This window comes from Pantherophis guttatus, chromosome 5, assembly GCF_059756535.1.
Source record: "Pantherophis guttatus breed Tessera chromosome 5, ASM5975653v1, whole genome shotgun sequence".
NCBI lineage: Eukaryota > Metazoa > Chordata > Lepidosauria > Squamata > Colubridae > Pantherophis > Pantherophis guttatus.
In genome coordinates, this window is record NC_142067.1 from 83,544,217 (window position 1) to 83,569,437 (window position 25,221).

Genomic DNA, 25,221 nt, shown 5'->3' on the forward strand with positions numbered 1-25,221 from the left:
ACTTCTAAATTAATCATTTTATGCAATGGTGCCATAGAGAACAAAGCTTTTCACAAATTTAATACTCCACAGCAGTCTGACAATTGCCATGGCCAACTCGGTCAGATATACTATCACATTTAGAAAGTAGCAGGATGGAGAAGGCATGCTAATACTGGATGCTGGTGATTCTAGCAAAGTATTGTTTTCTTAGGGGCTTTTTTTTTTTTTTTGGTAGTATGGAGACCGCTGAATGGAAATATAATCAAAAATGTACCTTCGGACAAATGTGAAAGTATAGTAGACTTATTTAATGCAGTAAGACTTATTTATAAACGAAGTGTAAGCCAAAGATTTTTGTTACTTCAGTTGTTTAAATTACAACACAATACTTATTTTAGCTAAAGAATTAAAAAAAAAAGAATATCCACTTTCCACAGCATGTTAATGAAACAAGTCCCAGGGAATGTGTGTCATTTTTTTCTTATAATTTATTGCAAAACTTTTAAGATAGGGTAGTGCATAACAGCTTTATTTTAGGGCACAACAATGTACAATTGATCTAACAGAACTATAGATATTTTTCAAAACACATCCAAGTCTTAAAAGTAATTCTCCAACAAGTTCAGCTATTCCTTCCTTTGCTACTAGATGTCTTTCTGCCTCTATTTCTTGTAGGAGATGGACTTCTACTACGACTACATGTCAGGCTCCTGTTGCGATTCCGTCTTTTCTTTTTATTACTGTGTGACCGTTGCCTTCCACGACTGCCCAATTTCTCAGAAACATGACTTTTCTTATGCTTATGATGAGATTTTTTTCTTTCAGATTCTCCATTTCTCTTATTGTATGAATAATCGGGACTTTGACTGTTCCTTCTTCTTGATCTGCTATAATGTTCTTCATAGTACCCCAATCTATTTCTCCTTTCAGAGTTTTTACTTGCCTCTTTAGCCCAGTCAGTGGAAATGTGAATATCTCTGTTGGCTTCCCAGAATTCATTATTTGGATTTTTGAATACGTGAAGAAAGTTACAATGCTTCCCTCTTGGACACTTTTGCCTTTCAAACAAACCTGAAAAAGAATTTATTTTAAAAGTTATCAAATCTGAAATCAAGATTATGTTTCCATTCAGTACACTCTGTCATTTATCTCTGTCATTTATCCTGCTGCTACCGACGACCTCCCATCAACTTGTGTGCTCCCACAGAGAGGGCCTCCTCGGGGTGCCATCAGCCAAACAATGTAGGCTGGTGACCCCCAGGGGGAGGGCCTTCTCTGTGGGGGCACCTACCCTCTGGAATCAGTCGCCCCCAGAGATAAGGAGAATCCAAGACCTCAGTGCCTTCCGCCATGCCCTTAAAACCCACTTTTTCCAGCAAGCCGGGCTGGCTTAAGAATAAATTTTTAAATGTTTTAATTGGTTTGTGATTTTTAATTTTTGGGCCAAATTTATATATATTTTAATTGTTTTTTAATATTTGTATTTCATGTTCTTAATTCTGGCTGTACACCACCCTGAGTCCTCAGGGAGAAGGGCGGTATATAAATTGGAAATAAAATAAATAAATAAATAAAATCTATGTCTGCAAAATATTACAGTATCTAAAAAGGCTTTGTGCATGGTTCACCATCCATATAATCAACCAATGAACAGAAATATTTAGGCAAAGGTGTTTTCAAAAATTTTAGCTTTTTCCAGAATATCCCATACATAACTCTGCATATGTCTGAGATATTTCTCCAGTACATTCAATAATGCAGCAGTAGCTAAACATGCATTTTGTCATACTAAGTTACGAGTCCTAAAGAAACATGCCAATTTAGACCTAGAGAGCCCATTAATGGAGGATTATGGCATGACCTCAGCAATCTGCTGGATGGAAACCTACAAGTGCTATAGCAGTATAAAATTGTATTTCATCACTTCCTACTCGGTTTGGAAATATTTTTAGGCAGCCTCACTGCAAAAGTGCAAAACAACCCTCCATCATAAAGACAGAAACTATCAAGAGTTTCACTGACTTACCGCAAATAGCTGTTTTCCACCTTGTTACTGGACAAAACTCACACTGCAGCTGCCGCCCTGCATACCACCGACCATTGAATAAACTGAGAGCTTCCTGACATTCTTGTTCTCTTTAAAAATCAAATTGAGAACATATTGCTAGACTGTCATGAAACTAGAAGCATGAAAACAAGAGATACTGCAAAGCAAGCAGAAAACATCTTAATATCACTCATCCTACACAAGTAGTCATCGACTTAACACCTGCAGTTATGGTCATAACGTGACAGTTGTTATGTAAGTCACCATGTGACTGTCCAATTTTATAACTTTTGTAACATTTGTTGAGCAGACAGCACTCATGAACACTACAGTTGTAAGGTAAACCCATTGTTCACTATGAGGCAGTTTTTGCTAGAAACCAGAAATAAATGCAAAAGTGTGAATCATGGCATGTAACCCTAGGATACAAACATGTAAATGTGGGTAGGTTGCTGAGTGCCCAAGTTCTGGAGGTTGGGGGGATGGGGTCGGAACTTTAAATCCAGGTCATAAATATCTTTTTCAGGATCCGTTATAACTTCTAAGTGACTGGTTGTAAATCAAGGATTACCTGTGCAGGTCAAAGCAAATGGGCACTGAATTATCTTAACCTAATGTTTAATAGGAAGGATCAGAATATGATTAAAATTGTTTGTGTGATAGGAAATCTTAAAAAGGAACGGTTTCTGGTTTTGTGAGGAAACTCCCTTTCACATAATCCACTGCAGATCTTTTACAAAACAGGCCAGAGTTATAGGAAATTAATGCTCAAAAGGGGCCACCGACATGCTGAAATATACTTCCCTCGGTTACAACCCATTAACGCTTTGCCTTAAAACTTTTTGTAAGATCTTTATTAAGTTAAATTGTTTATTGTTAAATACTTACGACTGATATTGAACATAGACATTTCCTCGAAGATGAGGTTCAAAGTTACAGCTCACCTATGTAAAAGATAAAACGTCATTCAAACTATATCTGGAAAAAACTAATCCTCATAGCATTTCCCTTAATTTTGTAAATATGGTTTCTTTGTGTTTATATTAAGATTTAATCTTGCACATACTGTATTGGGAATTAGATTGTCAGGTCTTAGTACTGAACAAGGGATTACACAATAATACATTTTTACAAGGTACACTATTTACAGGAGCAAAGCATTAATTTCATCATCCTATTCAAAGAGCTATAAGCTGGTTGTGTGCTTACTTATCTTAGTAAGCAAACAGCTGTTTCATAGGTGGGTGGTAAACTTGTAAAATTCAAAACGGTATCTAATTCACTGTTAAAATTAGCATTTTGCTACATTCCTCAAAAGTTCAACAGGTACTTGAACTTGCTTTGGCATTCAGCTAAATCTTCTTGACCTAAGACCAACTGGGTCATTAGCTCCTTTCTTGCTGGAATAGAGAGTCAGAATATAAATGTTCCTTATGTGTCCAAGTTATACCAACCTGACAATGAGAGTTGGGATCAAAGAAGACATTAAGGAAAATAATATGCCAAGGCTACATAGAAGGGCAGAAAAGGAGACAAAAAATACTTCCTTATTTTCCACTTATAAACTGACCAGAGGATCATCATTTTTTTCCCACTCGTTTGGCTTAGGGGCATCACTTGTCAGATCTTTTTCAGCAAGAAAAAGCACATAAACTCATTTATAACCAAATTACGAATTTATTCTGCCTCCCCACTTCTTTCACACAAGACTGAGGTCCTACATTTTCCATAATTCTACGTTTATAAATTCACAACTAAGGCATGCAGAAAATACCAAACTAAATCTTTTCATACCTTGAACTGTATAACCTTCCCCACATTTTTGAACTCAGGAAGTACGTCTTCATAGAAATCTACGAACTGCTGATAAATTTCCTCCTCACTATATTCTAGACTTGCATCTGTGTCATAGTCATCTCTCTTACACTGTTCCATCCCAAAGGTAACAAACATTCCCCTGATAAGAAGGGTCTGACTAGAGCTTGGATAATGATGTTTCCGAGAACACCTACAATTAAAAAGAAAAAGGCACTGAACCTACTAAAATTCTGATCATGTATGACATGTTTCACCAGAACATTAAGCCTAGTGAAATATAAATGTTAGCAACATTTATCACTTACTTTAAAGCCATTCTTGAAGCATCTGACATTTTAATTTTTGATTATTAAATATATACTTATGGATTCCCACCCATTGATTTAAATAACTCTCCAGTTATTATTAGTCATCCTCAAATTACTCCCTAATTCTTGTAGCATACACAGAAGCTTCAGACAAACAAAATCTTCTTTCACTTGTGATAGGAAATGGAAAGAAAAGACATTACTTCATAAATTATTTCTCTGATTTATCTGAAGTGCTATCTTACATGCTGCCCATTTCCAAAGTGTCTTCAAGAACGCAAGCTTATGATGAGAGATTGGCCAGTCAAAAGATGTAAAAAGAACATATGTGGCGCATTTCAAATGCATTCATTTAAATGATGCTTTTTCTTTCAGGATACAGGTTTTATTTTTGTCTATAAAAAGTATCCTGAACTACATTTAGATTCATGCAACTCACTATTAAAAATGTCAGTTAATAATGTATGGGTCAATTCCTTTTACTTTATGCAATATCCTGACTCTTGCCTTCAGCCAGAAAAGACAAAGAATGAGCAGACCTGTATAAGTTCCAAAACAAATATTAATAGGAATAATTTTGTCACAATATTTCTGATTAACACAAAAAAATAAAAGAAGAGAATATAGTTAATTGTATATTGAAAATTGAATACATTTTTCTCATTCTTAGATGTACCATTCAAATATGGTGTCTCGCCCATATTTCCCTGAGGTGTGGCTTGAGGCTGAGATCACCTGCCACAAATATGGCAGAGGTCTAAAAATATGTTGTCATAGATTTTGCATGAGAATTTATTATCCTAAGGACTCAGTACTGAAGCCTTTTCACTAAAGTATCCAAAGAAAAATAATATTAGGAGTGTCAGATTATAACATTAAAAGGAATTTATTAGATTAAAATCTTTCCTGCAAAGCAGAGCTACTTATTCACCATTTAACTGTTCTGAGGGCATTTTCCATTAACCAAAATACTAAAATTTATTGTTACTGAATAACAGAATAAAATTCTTGAAATTAATCAACTAATCAACCATGCCACCTTTCTTGTTCATATAAACTGCACAGCAACAGTAACTTTATACCCCACATTTATTTCATACACAAAATGAGCTCCTTCTTGAGCAGAACTACCCATTCAATGATGTGCATGACACCCAAATCAGTTTCCCATGTTTCTCCAGAAGTTGAAAGCTAATCTGGAGATGAACACAAAAGGGGGTGGGGGTGGGAGGAGGAGAAATGAGTCACTTTTCCAGGTGAAGAAGCTTGCTCATCAATTATTAAAATACTGCAATAGCTGCCATGGTGGATATTCATCTCAAGATGTAATGTCTTTCAGTGAGTAAATTTCATCCTTCGGATATAAGCCAAAATGTTTAATGTATTAATTAATATTGTAGGAAAAAACCATTACTAGTTATTTTAATTATTCAATTAGGATTGAATTACCTGTCTCCAAATCTGCATGCTCCAGTTTTAATATAGAAAGGGCAATTAGCACGATCTTTCTCGGTGCCTATATTCTCTGGAGGCTCAGGATTGTGCCAAGTAGTAGCCACATTTTCCGGCTGTGTTTTTTTTTCAAAAACAATACCATTATAATAAAACAAAATAAAGTTTATAAATGCATTCTGATGAGTACATTTACCTAATAAATCAGCTTTTCTATAAAAACATCACTAACTTCATTAAATAAAGGGAAAATAAAATTTCATCACTAAACAGGGGTGGGGCTGACAATTTCATTACATTCCACACAGTTTTAAACAATCATATCTAATGTTACAAAATATTCAGAAACATAATTCCCTATTAAAAGACATTATCACTTACTGATGAATTTATGACATTGCTGATATTACTTTCTGAAGAGATATCTTTAAATCAAATAAAGCTATCCAAAATGTGCCCCTATGAATTAGGTAATATGTAATTAATTTTTCTTGTTCCTTCATTTTTTTAAATTAAATTTTATTAACATAAACAAACGTAAAACACAAATACATGTAAACACTTATACATTAACAAAAAGTCAATCGACTAACTTCTAGAAAACCTTCGCATCAGTGATTAATGTCCATTTAACCAATTTTCCTTAATCATACTATTTACAAATTTACTTGCTTATACCTTAATACATTCATAGAAGTTCAGCAGTATCTTTCTACAATCATATTAACCATTTATTTATACAATCCTATGGCTCATCTCATGTATCTATTTCTGCAATTCTTGAGTTATGTTCTCCTAGTGTCCTATGTTGTTGGCCCTATCCTTCCTTCTAACCATGTGTACCATTTTTGCCAAACTAAATAAAAGTCAGTGTTCTCTTTATCTTGGAGCTCTTTTGTGAGCCTATCCATCTCTGCGCATTCATTTATTTTTGTTATTATTTTTTCTTCTGTTGGTATTATCTCAGATTTCCAATTCTGAGCATACACTATACGTGCCGCTGTCAATATGTGGATGGTAAGATATTTTATCTCCTTGGTACACTGTGTTGTAGTCATTCCAAATAGAAAGAATTCTCTTGTTCCTTCATTTATATTGACATACATAACAGCACTAAAATATGTTTATGCTTTCACAAAGCATTTCAACTAATATCTGCACTGTTCCAAATAAAGATAAAGGTTTTAGTTGTGTCCAACTCTAGGGTGCTGCCCATCTCTGTTTTTAGCCCAGGGAGCCAGAGTTTTCTGAAGACACTTCTGTAGTCATGTGGCCAGCATGATTTTACACCGAGGTGCCCGGAACGCTACCTTCCCATCAAAATGGTACCTATTTATCTACTTGCATTTGCATGCTTTTGAACAAATATTTATGCATCTAATTATTTATGAAAGGTATTTGCATTAAATAGCTGATAGGCAGCAATATAAAAAGCTGATACAAAGCATAATTAAATATGTATCACTGTTCCATTTTATATTATCTCTAAAGCAGGACTGGACAACCCACATATGTTCCCCAATGCCTTTTCCCAGTGTCCAGATTAAGCTACTAAATTTTAGTACCAACACATCTTGAAAAAGAGATATAACTTTCCACAAAAGAAAACAGAGTTGTAAGGTTTCAAGATCTAATGTTAAAATCAGGTTAACACATCAACAACAAACAAACTACTAATTCTCTTATCTCACAAAAATCCACCACAGAAATTCTAGCATCACACATTTGATGGTATCCCTGCATTTGTAGTAGTCCTTTGCCTATCCAAATTATTAATTACAAACCATATTTCTCGTTAGCTAAAATGCTCTGTGTCCCTGCTCTAAACATACCTGACTTTCAGCCTGATCCAACATCTTCTGCACGGCGTCCTACAAATGGTGCAAATACAGAACTAGTAAAAACTTTGAATCCTGACATCTGATTTGTTTAGTTAAGATCAAAATGCTCAGCTTTAAGTATTGCTTTACTTAGTTCAACTGAGAGAAGGCTTACATATTATTCTATGTATTCATGTATGTATACACTCATACAACATACTGTACACACACAGAGATAAAACATTTAAATTATATTTTAAATAATTTCCTCCATATCTACTCACATTCCCTTTGTCAACAAAACACAGCCCTAAACATTATAAAGGAAGTGTAGAAGATATTCTGACTTTTTAGTTTTGCAAGTTAGCAATATAATTCTGCAATGAGTTAAATATATTATGTGTTCTTTGCATCGATCTTTTGAATTTGGATGAGACTGGTTCCCTTTCTAATATAGGTATATTATAGGGGACAAGTATCAGAATGTCATTGTATCAAAAACTCTGCAAATTATGTACCAGAAACACTGATTTATATTCAACTTTCTCAATGGTAATTACAAGGTCAAATATGCTCAACTTCACTTGCTGCATTGATTGCTGCACTTTTAACTGAGCAAATAATGTCTGAATAGCAAAGCTTAGAGTTGCAAAAATAAAGTTGAGTACTAGCGTTAAGTGTATTTAAAAAAAGCCACAACCATAAGCACTAAGGGTAATTAAGAATTAATCAACAGCTTCTGATTTCTCATTATATATCAGAATTTCAGTTGTAACCAGTGATACTCAAAATCATTCAATTATGATTCCTCAGTGACCATATTCACACTGAGTCCAATACTTGTTCACATTAATATCAGGTTTATTTATTCCAGCTCAGCTTTTATAGATAAATAGTAGGTCTAACCTTTCAGGGTTGTGGGCATACTTGGATTATGTTGTGCGTGTTCAGGCAAAATGGCCACTTGGAAATGTTGCTCATTCACAAAAGAGCTGCCATGGGAGACATAAGCTCCCTACCACACTTTCCAGCACTTCTTACCTTTTGTGGCCAGACTCTGAAACAGCACTAGCTTTTATTTTCTAAGAAAACTTACATGACTCATTTGGGATCCAGGACACTTCTTGGAATTAAAATGATATTGAAGGCAGATATGTCTTTATAGCACCAAGTTTTTAATGAAGAATTCTATACTTCAATTATTTCTATAACCCAAGCTCCTCTTTCTAAGTTTTAAATATCAATATAAAATGACAAATCTCAATTTTTTGCCAAAATTTGAGCAATAGACATATTCATTTTTTACTTTCAAAGATTCTATAAAGTATAACCTATAAAAATAAACCTTTGTAATATGTTTCTTCCCCCATTTAACAAGCTATAGAAAAAGATACGTCTTGATGAATAAACCAGGTAAAGATGAGCTGCAACATCTTTAAGTGAAAAAAAAAGTTAAGGAATCGCAGCAGTATAATTCCATGTTAAAAACTTTAAACAAGGTTAATTTTTATTTGCTACAACTTTAAATAAAGTTTACATAACTGACATATAATTTTCCTACATTTCTACATTCTCTTAATAAGAAGCCTGCTTTTTGTACCAAAAGCCATGGAGTTTCTTCATTTGCCAATATAGGAATAGAGCTGGTAGTTTGGTCACAACCATTGATCAAGGAAAGGGTACTGCAAATTTGTGATTTTTCTTTCTTTATGCCTCAGAAAACTTATAATTACCAGCTGTAGCAAGATGAAGCAAATGTACAAAAAGGATACTATATATATTTGAGAGGTCTGAAGGGTAAAGTTGGCCATTATTCTGTATTCTTTCCAATTTAACACTGAATTACAGTGCAAGCCTGTCCCTTTACACTCAGAAGTATTAGTTTAATAGTTTACATAATGATCTAATTTAGAATTAGTAAGACAGAATCATCAGTGTGCTATATTTTGAACTCAAAAGAAACACAGCATTCAAGAAGTTCTGCCAAACCCCCATTCTGTAGAGCTGCAGTTTGGCTGATACAAAGCTTGGGTTATTGTTGGCCAAACTAGCCAAAACAAAACCACAGGAAACTGGAGGGATTTTATGGAATGGTCAGTATACACAGTCCCCTCTCTCCCCATTCAGCAGCATATCCCACTGACCTGCCCAACCACCAACATTACCAGTGTCCAGCCCCTACTTACCATCAGCTGCCATTGCTGTGCTTACGCAATATATTACACTGCCACCCAATCATCCTTTCCTGCTTTCCCTGTCTTCTCTGGCTGCCATCTCTGGTGTCTTATATTCTCCCTTTGAAACATTACTACCCAGGAATCAGACTGTTTCTTGGACAATAGTTAGTCATATGACATATTCCAAATGAGATTTCTTTGAACAAACTGATTGGCACTCTCCAACTCAAACTCTCTGTTTAAAAATCTGATATCTCACTGAAGTAACTTAGGACTCTTATAACATGAGTACAATGAGAGGATATGCATGGGATTTATCCTCCTAGAGCAGGAATCACCTCTCTTTCTCTCTTCATTTGTTGTTTTCGGTCTTCCTCCTCTTGTTCTTTCTGTTGTTGTTTTTTCCATTCTTCTTTTATTTTTTGCTAAAAAAAAGAATAAACCATTTATTATCTAGAAAATTCATTTCAAATTAATGTGTACAAATATTGTTGCATCGTATTAAATTAATATTGTTTCCTTGAAATTAATTAGGTGTCTGGTTTTTAACCAATGAACCAATTCAAATTTATTTAATTTTTCAATGTGGATAAATTTTGTGAGTTACTTTTCTCACATAGCTACTGTAGAGAAAAACAACACAATAGCAAATCTTACAGCTGCAACAATAAAAACATGACAGCCCATCCAATGTCTTACAAACAGCGGAAAGGAAAACAAAATGAAAAAAAAATTGGAGTCCTGTTTCAAGGGCTTATTTTTGAGCTACTGAAGTAGGTGATATGCTTAGATTCCAGATTCCTATAGTCTTCAGTAAACCTTACTCATCTGTAGTTTTTGGATTTCTTGCTTCACAGAAGTTGCTTAAATTAATTGTCAGCTTATTCCATAGGCAAGGATGAGCCAAAAAGCCAGCACAGAAGAAATCAAATAGGTAAGATCATAAGAAGGAAAAAGAAAAGAGAAGCCATAAACAAAACATTTGGCATCTCCAATGATGAAAGCAGCCATACACAGAAAAAAAACCCATCAAACATTCTTATATTTTGTTTTCCTTCCACTCTTTATAACAGAGAACTGTCCTCCTTCTTTTGGAAGGCTGGGTTGGTCTCCATTTGTTCTTTATTTTTCTACCTGTCAGATATGCTATCATGTTGTTTTGATTACATGGAAATTCTCATAATTTTACAACACCCACCAATTATGTTTGCTTTATTTATAAAAGATAAAAACATGCATTATTGAAGAGAAAGCAATGGAACAACATAACAAAATAATACATTTAATGATGATTTAATGATGTTGGAAACATAACTTTGATGCTAAGTTTTTAATGTTTATGGTTTTAATAGGTATATGTTATGCTATTTTTAAATTGGTGTTGTTTTACTTGCTGATTGGGAAACACTCGAAGTTTGATATAAGAAGGGTGGTTATATAAATGTTTTAAATAAATAAAATTAAATACATTTAAGGGCTTCTCACAGAAATATAACTATAGTTTTACAAAATAGCTTCAATAAAGACTGACCATATTTTATTGTAATCAACCAAACTTAATTTATGTCTATGCAATTTAAATCACAAATAACATAACTGCTCCCTTTGTTATTTATTTAGCATCTCTTCCAAATATAGTGCTGCATTATCAATATTAGTTCATGGCAATTTGAGTGTTGCTCTCTTTTTTGAAATAAAGGCATTAATGATGTTCGAAGATTCAAAAGTTAATTCTAGGAGTCTATTTCACTGTTTCAAAAGGTACACTATACCTCTTCTTCCTCCTGACGTTTTCTGGCTGCCTCTTCTCTTTCCTTCCTGATCTTGAAAGCTTCTTGAGCCTTTTCTTCTCTTAGCAACCATTCTTCATGAAGCCTTTGCCTTCCAATATAATAGGTTAACAGTGAATCAAAGAGTTTGTCTCATTTTAAACAATTCTATTTGCTATTCCTTCTTTAAATTAACTGATGAAAATTAACATGTCACCAATGAGGCTGCCTGTTAGGGAATAACTTCTACTAAACCCATGAGGCATATTTCCAAGCAGATATGATTAAGACCAAGAAGGTGTACTGTATATAAACTTTATATACCGTATACCTTTTATATATAAAGTTTATCAGAAGACAAGTTCAGCAGCTTATATAGTAATTATTAGAGAGTAATCAATTAAAGATAGAGAAAATAAGAGAATGTTCTACATGTATTAAATTGTTTACACACTTTGCTATTTACAGTGCATTCAGAAAGTATTCAGACCCCCTTCACTTTTGTCAATTTTGTTATGCTGCAGCCTGATTTTACAGTTGTTGAAATTCATTTTTTTCTCATTAATTTGCACTCTGTACCCCATAATGACAAAATGAAAACAGAATTTTAGAAATGCCTAAAAATTTATTAAAAGGAAAGAAATTCAAATATCACATTAGCATACAGGCAGGTCCAGAAATATTGGGACATTGACACAATTCTAACATTTTTGGCTCTATACACCACCACAATGGAGTTGGAATGAAACAAACACAATGTGCTTTAACTGCAGACTGTCAGCTTTAATTTGAGGGTATGTACATCCAACTCAGGTGAACGGTGTAGGACTTACAGCAGTTTGCATATGTGCCTCCCACTTGTTAAGGGACCACAGGTAATGGGACAGAATAATAATCAAAAACAATAATCAAAAATCAAACTTTCCCTTCTTAATACTTGTTTGCAAATCCTTTGCAGTCAATCACAGCCTGAAGTCTGGAACGCATAGACATCACCAGACGCTGGGTTTCATCCCTGGTGATGCTCTGCCAGGCCTCTACTGCAACTGTCTTCAGTTCCTGCTTGTTCTTGGGGCATTTTCCCTTCAGTTTTGTCTTCAGCAAGTGAAATGCATGCTCAATGGGATTCAGGTCAGGTGATTGACTTGGCCATTGCATAACATTCCACCTCTGTCCCTTCAAAAACTGTTTGGTTGCTTTTGCATTATGCTTTGGGTCATTGTCCATCTGCACTGTGAAGCGCCATCCAATGAGTTCTGCAGCATTTGGCTGAATGTGAGCAGATAATATTGCCCGAAACACTTCAGAATTCATCCTGCTGCTTTTGTTAGCAGTCACATCATCAATAAATACAAGAGAACCAGTTCCATTGGCAGCCATACATGCCCACGCCATGACACTACCACCACCATGCTTCACTGATGAGGTGGTATGCTTAGGATCATGAGCAGTTCCTTTCCTTCTCCATACTCTTCTCTTCCCATCACTCTGGTACAAGTTGATCTTGGTCTCATCTGTCCATAGGATCTTGTTCCAGAACTGTGAAGGCTTTGTTAGATGTTGTTTGGCAAACTCTAATCTGGCCTTCCTGTTTTTGAGGCTCACCAATGGTTTACATCTGAAGTCTTCTCTTGATTGTTGACTTTCACACACATACACCTACCTCCTGGAGAGCGTTCTTGATCTGGCCAACTGTTGTGAAGGGTGTTTTCTTCACCAGGGAAAGAATTCTTCGGTCATCCACCACAGTTGTTTTCTATGGTCTCCCGGGTCTTTTGGTGTTGCTGAGCTCACCGGTGCGTTCCTTCTTTTTGAGAATGTTCCAAACAGTTGTTTTGGCCATGCCTAATGATGGGTTTGTTTTGTTTCTTCAGCCTAATGATGGCTTGCTTCACTGATAGTTGACAGCAACAGATTCCAAATGCAAATAGCACACTTGAAATGAACTCTGGGCCTTTTATCTGCACATTGTAATTGGGTTAATGAGGGAATATCACACACCTGGCCATGGAACAGCTGAGAAGCCAATTGTCCCATTACCTTTAGTCCCTTAACAAGTGGGGGGCACATATGCAAACTGCTGTAAGTCCTACACCATTCACCTGAGTTGGATGTACATACCCTCAAATTAAAGCTGACAGTCTGCAGTTAAAGCACATTGTGTTTGTTTCATTCCAACTCCATTGTGGTGGTGTATAGAGCCAAAGATGTTAGAATTGTGTCAATGTCCCAATATTTCTGGACCTGACTGTAAGTATTCAGACAACACTTGAAATTTAGCTCTGGTGCCTCCCATTTCTCTTGATAATTGCTGATATGTTTCTACATCTTGAATGGAGTTGACCTGTGGTAAATTAAATTGATTGGACATGATTTGGAAAGGCACACACCTTTCTACAGAAGGTCCCACAACTGACAATGCATGCTGTAGCAGAGCAAAAGCCATGAAGTCAAAGCCTGCAGCACTCAAAGATACGATTATTACAAGGCACAGATCTGGGGAAGGCTACAATAAAATATCTGCCACACTGAAGTTCTTAAGAGCACAGTGGCCTCAAAATTCTCAAATGGAAAAAGTTTGGCACTACCAGAACTCTTCCAAGAGTAGTCGCCCAGTCAAACTGAGTAATTGGGGAAGAAGGGTCTTAGTAAGAGAGTGACCAAGAACCCAATGGTCACTCTGACAGAAGTTCCAGAGATCCTGTGTGGAGATCTGGGCTTTATGGCAGAGTGGTTAGATGGAAGCCTCTTCTCAGTGCAAACCACACAAAAGCCCATTTGGAGTTTGCAAAAAACCACCTGAAGGACTCTCAGACTGTGAGGGACAAGATTCCCTGGTCTGATAAAACCAAGATTGAACTGTTTGACCTCAATTCTAAACATTATGTGTAGAAGAAACGAGGCACAACTCATCACCTGCCCAATGTGATTCCAATAGTGAAGCATGGTGGGGGCAACATCATGCTGTTGGGGTGTTTTTCAGCAGCAGAGATTGAGAGACTGGAGGGAAACCTGAATGGAGCAAAGTACAGGGATATCCTCAATGAAAATCTGTTCCACGGCACTCAGGATCTCGGACTGGACTGAAGGTTCACTTTCCAACATGACAATGATCCTAAGCACACAGCCAAGAAACACAGGAGTGACTTAGGGAAAACTTTGTGAATGTCCTAGAGTAGCCCAGCCAGAGCCCTGACTTGAACTCTATTGAACAATTGGGGAAGGGACCTGAAAATGGCTGTCCACAGATGGTCACCATCCAACCTTGAAAGGATTTGCAAGGAAGAATGGCAGAAAAGCCCTCAATCCAGATGCATAATGCTTGTTCGTCATACCCAAAAAGACTCGAGGCTATAATTGCTGCAAAAGGTGCTTCAACAAAATACTGAATGAAGGGGTCTGAATACTTATGCCAATGTGATATTTTAGTTTTTTTCTTTTTGATAAATTTTCAGACATTCTGTTTTCATTTTGTCATTATGGGGTACTAAGTAGATTAATGAGAAAAAAATGAATTTCAACAACTGTAGAATCAGGCTGCAGCAAAACAAAATTGACAAAAGTGAAAGGGGTTTGAATACTTTCTGAATGCACTGTATACACTTGTCTTTCAAGTTATATACCTAGATAGAATACCTTAATGAATATAAGTAAGCATGCAGAAATTTGAGCTGCCTGTTTATAGGTTAAATTTGTTTATTCACCTTTCATCTTCAAGTTCTTGCTCTTCTTCATTCAGTTCTTTTTCATAAATTGGTTCATCTTTATTTGCATTTTCTATAAAGAAAAAGAATTAGATACACAATTCCAATTGCTCATCTTTGGTTAAGAGGCAGATTAGTGCATTCCACATTATTTAAATAAATATTAATCCATTTCAATTATAGAAAGTCAATTCTGTTTCTTGTTCCTATAATATTTCTGACAATACAACTAATTTCCAAGAAAGGTAGTAGATTCTCCTATGTCTAGAAAAAGATGGACATTTTCTGGAGAAGCTTTAAATTAATTTATAGCAAATTGTGCTCTATAGGGGATTAGAATGCAACAGCCAGATGGCTACTACGGGAAGCTAACTACATTACAGTTACATTCATCTTAAGAGTGCTATATTGGTTTTCAATAAACTTATGGATCCAGTTCAAAGTACTGGCTGAACATATAAAGCTCTGAATGGCATACTGCTGGGTTACATCAGGTACTGTTTACCAAGCATGCCTGACTGTTCCAAATATCTACAGTGGATCTAATATGCCCATTCCCAAGAAAAAGTAAGAGATACATCAGTCAAGTTCTTTTGGTAATAGTCCCTTGACACAAAAGATATACACAGCTTCTCCTACTTCAGAAGGCCCTGAAAATAGCAATAGCAATTAGATTTATATACTGCTTTACAGTGCTTTACAGCCCTCTCTAAGCAGTTTACAGTGTCAGCATATTGCCCTCAACACTCTGGGTCCTTATTTTACCGACCTCAGAAGGATGGAAGGCTGAGTCAACCTTGAGCTGGTAAGACTCAAACTGCTGAAATGCAGGCAGCCAGCAGGCAGCAGTAGCAGCCTGCAGTACTGCATTCTAACCACTGTACCACCACAGGTCTTAATAGCCTGTTCAATGGGTCTTTGACCATCACAAATACCTATAAGGAACCATTTAGTAATTGTGTTGTTTTAATTTGGATTAGATACTCCAGGATCCTTTTGTCCTATGCTGTCCAGAGTCTATAGTATAGAAATAGTTAAATAAAATATAAATAAATAAGGCCTTAAATAGAGGATTGGTCCGAATGGCCTGAATGACCTAATTCAATTAATTTTATGTTTCTGTAATCATGGATGCAACTAGACTCCCAAACCTTATTGGAGGGCCAAGCACTACAGTAACCTAAATAATATAGTCACTTCATCAAAATGAAAGCAATTAAGATTCAATTTTATATACCAAAGAAACTGGATTAAGGGAATGTTGCTCTTTTAGGATGAACCTTTCCACACAAATATTCTAAAACTATTCCAAACATTCCTTTTCCCCAAGAAATATTGAGGTTTCCTCAAGTCTGCTTATATTTCAATTTTGTCCATCGACTATTTTGTACAGATTGTATGTAAGAACTCAAACTCTTAATAATTAATAACCTATTTTACCAGTACTATTTAATCAAATCATCAGCAGTAGCTTACTACTACTGCCTACATAGCCAATCTTTTGTAATCTCAAAGTTATTTCTCTCCCTCCCTCCCTCCGTCCCTCCCTCTCTCTCTCTCTCTCACACACACACACACAGGACATAAATGTCTACACACTCCACATAAATGTCTACACACTACACATATGCCTACACATATATGTACACACACACACACACTTTCAAAACTGTGGAAATTGACAACCCTTTCTGATCACTAGAACATAATTCACAGTGGGAAAAAATATTTGTATTTGTTTTTTCATTATCAGAATATATTTTTGTTTACCTGAATCTCTCAGTCTTGCTAGAGATTGTCTCCTTTTCTTCCGCTTCTCTTTCTTCAAAAGAGCTCTATACCTTTTGTGGCTGAAGATTAAATAGTTTTTCTTTTATTTTGATAACTGATAAAATACTAAGATTCTCAGATCCTAAATATATAATATTTTAAATATATTTTGCTACAATTCTATTTCTCTTACTAGTTATTAATCATTGAACTCAGTGGAATTTCTGTGGATTCTGATTAATATTTTAGAAATAAAACTAACTTTTGTAGAATTTACTTCTCGTAAATATACTCCATTCTTAATTATTAAAGATATCAAATATTAAAATACCAAAGAAAAAAGAAATAATGTAAGCATAGATTTCAGCCTAGAATATGTTTTGTTTTGGGTCCTTTTGCTAGTATACAAACCTGAGGGCCAGATCCAGCACTATTTTTTTTTTTTTCAGATTCTCCTGGGAACAGAAGAATATAATCCACATATATCTGGGTTTGTTTGTTTTTTTTTTACTTAGCTGTCAGCACCAAATTCTGAATTTGGACATAAATTCAGAGCAAGTGATATGTGGATATATTTTTTTCTTCTTTTTTTGTCTTAATAGTTAAATAGTTAATAGTTAATAAAGCGTACAAAGAGAATACAAAAGTAAATACTGGGAAAATAGGGAAAGGAAAGGGGGAAAGGGGGAAAAGGAAAGGGAAAGTGAGGGGAGGAAGGGAAAAAAAAGGCATTGACTTCTGACTCCCTTTGCAGTAAAATAAGATATTAACATCGACCCCCAACTTTTTACTTTTAAATAATCGTATTAATTAGCCATTTCTATAACAACAAATCTATATAACTGATAAAATTCAAAATCAAAGTTTCATTTTTTTCCACCTCAAGCACAAAGTTCAGAAGCAGTTTCTAAGCAGAAATAAAACTATTTGATCAGCACAGTCAATTTAGACATCTCTGCTAACTCCATCAGTTTTTGCAGCCATTTATCCATTGTGGGGATCTAGGTGACCAATGTCACTTCTAAGCTGTTGTTTCAAACCAGACATGAAGGCTCATTTAGAATATATATTAGAAAGGGATGAGAGGCTTAAAATTACAGGCAGTCCTTGACCAACAACAATTCATTTAGTGACACTTCGAAGTTACAACAGCACTGAAAAAAATGACTTATGAGCCTTTTTCTCACTTATAACTATTGCAGCATCCCCATGGTTATGTTATCAAAATTCAGATGCTTGGCTACTGATTCATATTGATGAAGATTGCACTGACCTGGGGTCAAGTGACCACCTTTTGTGACCTTCTAACAAGCAAAGTCAATGGGGAAGCCAGATTCACTTAACAACCATGTTACTAACTTAAAAACTGCAGTGATTCACTTAACAAATGAGACAAGAAAGGTTGTAAACTGGAACAAAACTCACTTAACAAATGTCTCACTTAGCAACAGTTGTGGTCATAAGTCAAGGACCATCTGTAACAGCAATGCAAAATTGACATTAATGATGCCTATTTAGATAAGACTGATCATAGGGTGAAATAGAAACATAAGAAATTTAGCCTTGCTACTAGGATGCTCGTTCAGATCAAACCCTTCCCACTCATCCCCACTGTAAACTTGCATTCCAAAAAAGGATCCTAAGGAAACAATTGAATTCCCAATTTTCCAGCAAAAACCACAGATACAGATGCCCAATTAAAAACAATACTGAAGAAACATCCTATAGCTCTATATTGATCATGTCAAAAATGTTTAACTAAATCTAGAAATGACAACTCAAGAGAGAAGGACCAAGAGGCAATATTTAGATTCACAAATATACCTTCAACAAGTAAACACTGTTATGGCTTAGAATTGTGGCCTAGCTAGCTCACACAACCTGCTAAATTAACGGTTGTTTTGCCAGAATAGACTCAACCCTGAAGAGTGTCATCCAGACACAATGATAAAAAAAGGATTATGTGTATATGGCAATGTCACAATGCAATCCTGATCCTTCAATAACTTGGTTCCAAACATTTAACACATGAACTTATGAAAGTTCAGATGATTTTATTGTTCAGGTTTTTCTCTATTCTCTCTCCCACCCACCCCCACCCCCAATCAAATAGCAATAAATTACTAAGCTCTAACCAAAGTATTCTTGTAGAAAGGAGTCTTTCAGAGAAATATCTCCTCTCCAACTTAATTAAGCACCTAAACTAGTGCTTTTTTAAACCTCATAATTTTGAATTTGGGGAAAGAGGGGCTTTTGTTAATGTCTGACACTGTAATAGTTTTGGGAATTGAGATGCAGTGTTTTATAAAAAATACTCATATTGTCCCAATTTTTAAAATTTGCTACTCCTCTGTTTTTCTGTAGAGGGACATATTAGTACTGAATAATGTACACACAGAAGGCTTACTATTAGTTTTTAGTTTATTATTCTCCATCCCTAAGTGATGTCATAATCTATTTATATCGCACATACGCCCCTCCTTTCCTTTATTAATTACACCAGTCTGTTTGCAGCTTTTCCCATGCAGTCTGACATTCAAAGTTCACGTTATCTAAACCATATTTATATTCTCTGCAAGCCACTTGCTGCATCTCTCACGAGATCTTTGGCATTACAGTTTGCTAGCTGTCTCCTGCAAAATTAATCCTCTTTATTCTTACTCCGTTAACCGCCACGAATTCAGGGTTACAGCTCCTCCGTTTCTCGATGACAGAGGAAAGATTACTCCGATCATCCAAGAGCAACAAGTGACCACAGAGAGCTCAGAATAAGAAACGGTACTACCAAGACATCACCTCCAAAGCAAGACAAGACATCTCTCAACCTAGCAACTGAACCAAAACACACAACTAGCTCATTCTTACCTCAATTTCACCATCCCCTTAACTGGCGCAGGCGGCGGGGACACGGACGCCGCCATATTAGAGTCTCCAGAATCGTCACGTGACGAGAGATAGCCGGACGTGACGCAAGTTCTCTTCCGTAAAGTGTTCTTTATAATTCTGGCAAGAGTCCGGAACAAAGCGAGGTGAGCGGAGGACTCGAGGAAAGTACTGGACCATAGTGATAAAAATGTTAGACTGAAGGCATCGCTAGACTAAAGGCTGCTCAATATCCTTAACAGACGCTTTCGGTCTGAGTTCAAAATGAAAGTAAGAAGTTTTCACATTTCAGAGCTCAATTTAACAATACAGGTAGTCCTCGAATGAACAACAGTTCATTTAGTAACCGTTCAAAATTACAAGCACTGAAAAAAGTGGCTTCCAGAAAAAGAAAGGGATTTGTAATCTCTACAAAGAAGGAAAGAATAAAGAAGCACATTAAAGAAAAAGAAAAAAACCCTCTTTGGATGGCATTACATTGTTAATGTACATCTCATATCTTGTAATTGAAATGTAATGGCAAATCAGAAGAATTCTGACATCTGAAGTGGTTTGCTTTCAGATTCCATCCAGGGCAGGCCACCTCTATTGCAGATTCGAGAGAGAGTAAAGTATATACAGGTAGTCCTCAATTTACGACCACAATTGAGCCAGAATTTATGTTGCTAAGTGAGAAATCAGTTAAGGGAGTTTTGTCCCATTTTACAACTTTTCTTGCCCCATTTGTTAAATGAATCACTGCAGTTGTTAAATGAGTAACATGGTGGTTAAGTGAATCTGGCTTCCCCTTTGATTGCTCGTCAGAAGGTCACAAAAGATGGTCACATGACTCCAGGACACTGCAACCATCATAAATATCAACCAGTTGTCAAGCATCTGAATATAAATGTCAAGAATAAAATATTGGCATCTACGTATCTCATCGTTTCAACTTGTCATTAAAGGAAGTGGGGGAGGAGGTGTTGGTTACAAGAGGGTTAACTAGGGAAAACGAAACTTCTACAGCTCCACTGAAGTTTGTGAGAAACTGGAAACTTTCAAGAAGAATTTAACAGGTGTGCAAGTGAGACAGATAGTTCCCATAATAACGGGAGCTTGTTTACTTGGTCTACATGGAAACCTAGGGGATTGGGGAAATTGATTTAATACTATGTACTGGGGCCTAAGAAACTTAGAGTTAGTATACCTTAAGCCTTCCCATGTTATGTATTCAATAAACCAGTAAGTTTTTCAGAAAAGAAAATGAGCCTGGACTTTTATTTGGATACTCAAGCTGGATGTGGACAATAAATAATATGACTATGGGGATGCTGCAACAGAGTGTTGCAAGTGTGAAAAATGGTCATGTCACTTTTTTTGGTGTTGTTTATACTTTGAATGATCACTAAATGAACTGTTGTAAATCGAGGACTACCTGTTCGGCAAATGCATTTATCTCTAATCTCTGGAAGCAGTTGAATGGTTCATGCAAGGAACTGCATAGGATCTCCACAGCAAAGCAGAACAAAGTATGACTGCTCTGAGCTCATATTAGGTTATAGGCCCTACTTTTATATGTCTGTATTGTGACACTACTGTCAAAATTAGATAACTGCACATTATCAAGCATTGCAAAAACACACCTTATACCTTGCTTGTTAACAAAAACAGGTCAGACAGTTTAGCTGACTTTCTTTTTTCTGCCAGGAATTGCCAATTATGAGTTGAGACTAGACCAGCTGCACCCTGCTGCTCCTGGCTGTTTCTGGCAAGGAATAAAGAAAGTGCTATTTACTTACTTTACTTACTTATTTATTATGTATGTATGTATTCATTTATTTATTTATTTAATATTTTATAGGAAATTTATATTGCCACCTATTCACACATGGCGACTCAAGGCAGCTTACAGAAATATAAAAACCTCATATATAAAACAATAAAACTAATAAAAGAGAATAATCATATAAAAATTTATAAAATAATGTAATAAAATAAAGTAGCCCCCTGCCCTGGCGACAACACATCACACGAGCCATTTAATGGGCTTCATCCTGTTCTGCATTCCCCAGGACTGCTGGTAGAACCAGGTCTTCAGCGCCTTCCGGAAGAGTGTTAGAGTGGGGGCCATTCTAATCTCTGGAGGAATGATGTTCCAGAGAAGGAACCACCATGGAGAAGGCCCTTCTTCTGGGTCCCATCAGGTATATCTCTCTAGGGAATGGGACCTGCAACATTCCTTGCCTCACTGCTCTGGTGGGTTGGGTAGATGTGACTGGCAGGAGACGGTCCCTCACAGAACCTGATCTCAAGCCATAAAAGCTTTAAAGGTGACAACCAGCACCTTGAATTGCACCTGGAAGCAAATTGGCAACCAATTCAGCTCCCGCAGGAGCTGAGGTTTGCACAAAACCATGTGGGCCACTGCATTTTGCACCAACTGGAACTTCTGTGTGCTCTTCAAGGGCAGCCTCATGTAGAGCGGGTTGCAATAGTCAAGACAGGAAGTGACTAGGGCATGAGTGACCGTGAATAGTGATTTTCAGTCCAGAAAAGAGTGTAATTGGTGGACAACTTTCAGTTGCGCAAAGGCCCTCCTGGCCACAACCACCACATGCTCTTCGAGCAGGAGTTGCAAGTCCAGGAGAATCCAGATTATGTACAGGGTCTGTTTGGGGTAGTACCACCCCATCAAAGACCAAAGGTGGCAATTCTCCCTGGGCCAAAGAACCCGAAACCCAGACCCACTCAGTCTTGCCAGGGTTCAGTTTCAATCCGTTGCTCCCCATCCAGCCCCTAACAGCCTCCAGGCACTGCGAGAGGGAGGACACGGCATCGCTTAACTCACCACGTGCTGAGACATTCAGCTGAGTATCATCAGCGTATTGATGATACCTCAGTCCATGGTGACGGATGATCTCACCCAACAGCTTCATATAAATGTTGAATAGGAGCAGAGAGAGTACTGGGCCCTGCGGAACCCCGCAAAGCAGTGGCCGAGGGCTGGATCTTTCCCCTCCTATCAACACTGACAGAGAGCAGCTGCAGAGAAGGAATGAACCAAGATAGGACAGGGCCTCCCACTCCCATCCCCCGAAGCCACACCAGAAGAATACCATGGCCGACGGTATTGAAAGCCGCCGAGAGGTCAAGTAGAGCAAGGATGGATGCACTACCCCATCCTGCTCCCACCAGAGATCATCCAAAAGCGCAATCAGTGCCATTTCTGTCCCATATCTAGGCCTGAATCCTGGTAGGGGGTCTAGATAATCCATTTCATCCAAAAACCTTTGGAGCTGCTGTGCAACCACCTTCTCAATAACCTTCCCCAAAAAGGGAAGATTGGAGACAGTTTGGAAATTATCGAACAGGGTAGAATCCAGGCTTCTTAAGAAGAGGGTGGACCACCGCCTCCTTAAACTACTGGGGCACTATCCCCTCCTAGGGATGCATTAATCACCACCAGAGTCTACCCGCCTGTCACCTCCCGGGAAGCTTTCACAAGCCAGGAAGGACTTGGGTCTAAACACACAGATGCTTGTGTGCATACTCCCTAAAATCCTGTCCACTTCCTCAGGAGCGACAGGGTCAAACCGTTCCCAGATAACAGGGCAAGAACCTGCCTCAGGGCTTCCACTGGACCAGCAACCATGCCGACACCTAACTGAGCATGAAGTCGAGCAATTTTGTCTTCCAGAAAATATGCAAATTCCTCAGCATGCCCCTTCAGGTGGACCTCAATCTCCTCCTTCCCCAGGAGGAGAAGGCTCACCTTAAAGAGGGTCGCTGGGTGATTATCTGCAGATGCAATTAGTGCAGAGAAGTATTTACACTTCGCTGCACAAATTGCCACAAGGTACGCTTTAATAGCAGCTCTTACCCATGTTCGATCCAGTTCATCCCTTGTCTTCCACCATCAGCGCTGTAGATGTCTCTTCATCCATTACATCCCTCTCAGTTCCTCTGTATACCATGGAGGGCAGAAAGGTCTACGGGTAAGGAGAGGTTGCATGTGTACATCTATCCAGAGCCTCAGTCACCTTCCTATTCCAAACAGTGACTAAGAACTTGGCTGGACTGCACAGCAAATCTGCAGTTATAATCCCCAGCTCTTTCTGGAACCCATCAGGGTCCATTAGTTGACGAGGGCAGACCAATTTAATAGGTCAGGCCTCCCTGTGGGGTGGGGGGGCTACAGCTCTTGAGAAACTCATTGCCAACAGACTGTGATCCAACCATGACGGGAGAACCAAGGACAAGTCCACCAATTCCAGGTCACATAGGCATTGCTCCAGTGGTGAAATCCAATTTTTTTTACTACCGGTTCCATGGGCGTGGCTTGGTGGGTGTGGCTGGGGAAGGATACTGCAAAATCTCCATTCCCAACCCACTCTGGGGCCAGCCAGAGGTGGCATTTGCCGGTTCTTCGAACTACTCAAAATTTCCGCTACCGGTTCTCCGAACTACTCAAAATTTCCGCTACCGGTTCTCCAGAACCTGTCAGAGCCTTCTGGATTTCACCCGTGCACTGCTCCAACAAGAACACCAAATCGGGTGTGTGACCACTATTCCTAGTCGGGCTCTGGATGACCTGGGACAGACCCATGGAAGTCATGGTTTCCATGAAATCTTGAGCTACTTCTGACCCTGCCCACAGGGATGGCAGATTGAAGTCCTCCAGAACTATAAGCTTGGGGAATACCACTGCCAACTCTATGGCGAGGTCCAAGAGCCCAGATAGGGAAACTGCCACACAGCAGGGAGGCTAGTACAGCAGCAGCAATCCCACCTGATCCTTTGAGCCCAACCTAAGAAAAAGGATCTCACAGCCAGGCACTTGTGGAGCAGTGCCTCTGGAGGCTGCTAGAGATTCTCTGATAACAACAGCCACACACCCTTCCCGGCCCTGAGGTCTACATTGGTGCCATGCTCAATAACCCACTGGGCACATTTCTAAGAGGGGAACACCTCCCTCTGGGCCAGTCTCAGTTATACAAACCAGATTAGCCTTTTCTTCAAGGATCAAATCGGCAATAAGGCTAGCTTTATTGCAGGCTGATCTGACATTTAAAAGCAGCCATCTAAGACCAGGGCCACCACAGATCTGATGACCAGGGAAATGAGGTGAGTTCAAGGGGGCAGAACACAGTACTAAACACCAAGATTGTATTCCCTGTACCTGTCCCCCGCCCCGCCTCTCATATCTCCTGTTATCTGACTCCACTGAAATAGACCGCCCTCCTCTGCCTTCCCTGAAAACCATTCCATCCCCCATCACTAATATTCTTCCTTAAAAAAGGGAAAACCTTCTCCAACTGACAAACCATCAGGGGCAAGTTGAGCCTTACAGGCACTATAACACTTGGTCTCAGTTCCCTCAAACTCACACCACCCCTTCCTCACTGCCGCAGAGGGGTCATATCCAGCACCCCCTTATCTCCCAACGCACTCATAATACATCCACTCAATGCACAAACAACACCCTGCCCAGTCGCTCTCACCCATCAAGCAG

At 37.9% G+C, this 25,221-nt stretch overlaps 2 protein-coding genes across 3 annotated transcripts in view; one reads left to right on the forward strand and one right to left on the reverse strand.

The window, feature by feature from the left end:
- Nucleotides 1-269: 269 nt before the first annotated feature.
- ZRSR2 (zinc finger CCCH-type, RNA binding motif and serine/arginine rich 2) lies at nucleotides 270-19,817 on the reverse strand. Its single transcript, XM_034434790.3, has 11 exons — nucleotides 19,713-19,817; nucleotides 16,848-16,927; nucleotides 15,078-15,150; nucleotides 11,377-11,485; nucleotides 9,943-10,029; nucleotides 7,440-7,478; nucleotides 5,605-5,723; nucleotides 3,824-4,037; nucleotides 2,918-2,973; nucleotides 2,009-2,118; nucleotides 270-1,053 (listed from the first exon to the last, which is right to left on the reverse strand). Exons 1-11 carry the CDS (start codon nucleotides 19,766-19,768, stop codon nucleotides 605-607), a joined length of 1,392 nt encoding a protein of 463 aa, XP_034290681.1. The 5' UTR covers nucleotides 19,769-19,817; the 3' UTR covers nucleotides 270-604.
- A 1,982-nt stretch (nucleotides 19,818-21,799) lies between these two features.
- CLTRN (collectrin, amino acid transport regulator) overlaps nucleotides 21,800-25,221 on the forward strand; it is a 36,313-nt gene continuing 32,891 nt past the window's right edge. For both annotated transcript variants that reach the window (XM_034436010.3, XM_087895254.1), the window contains exon 1: nucleotides 21,800-21,913. The gene's annotated coding sequence lies outside the window, so the exon portion shown is untranslated. The remainder of the gene's footprint in view (nucleotides 21,914-25,221) is intronic.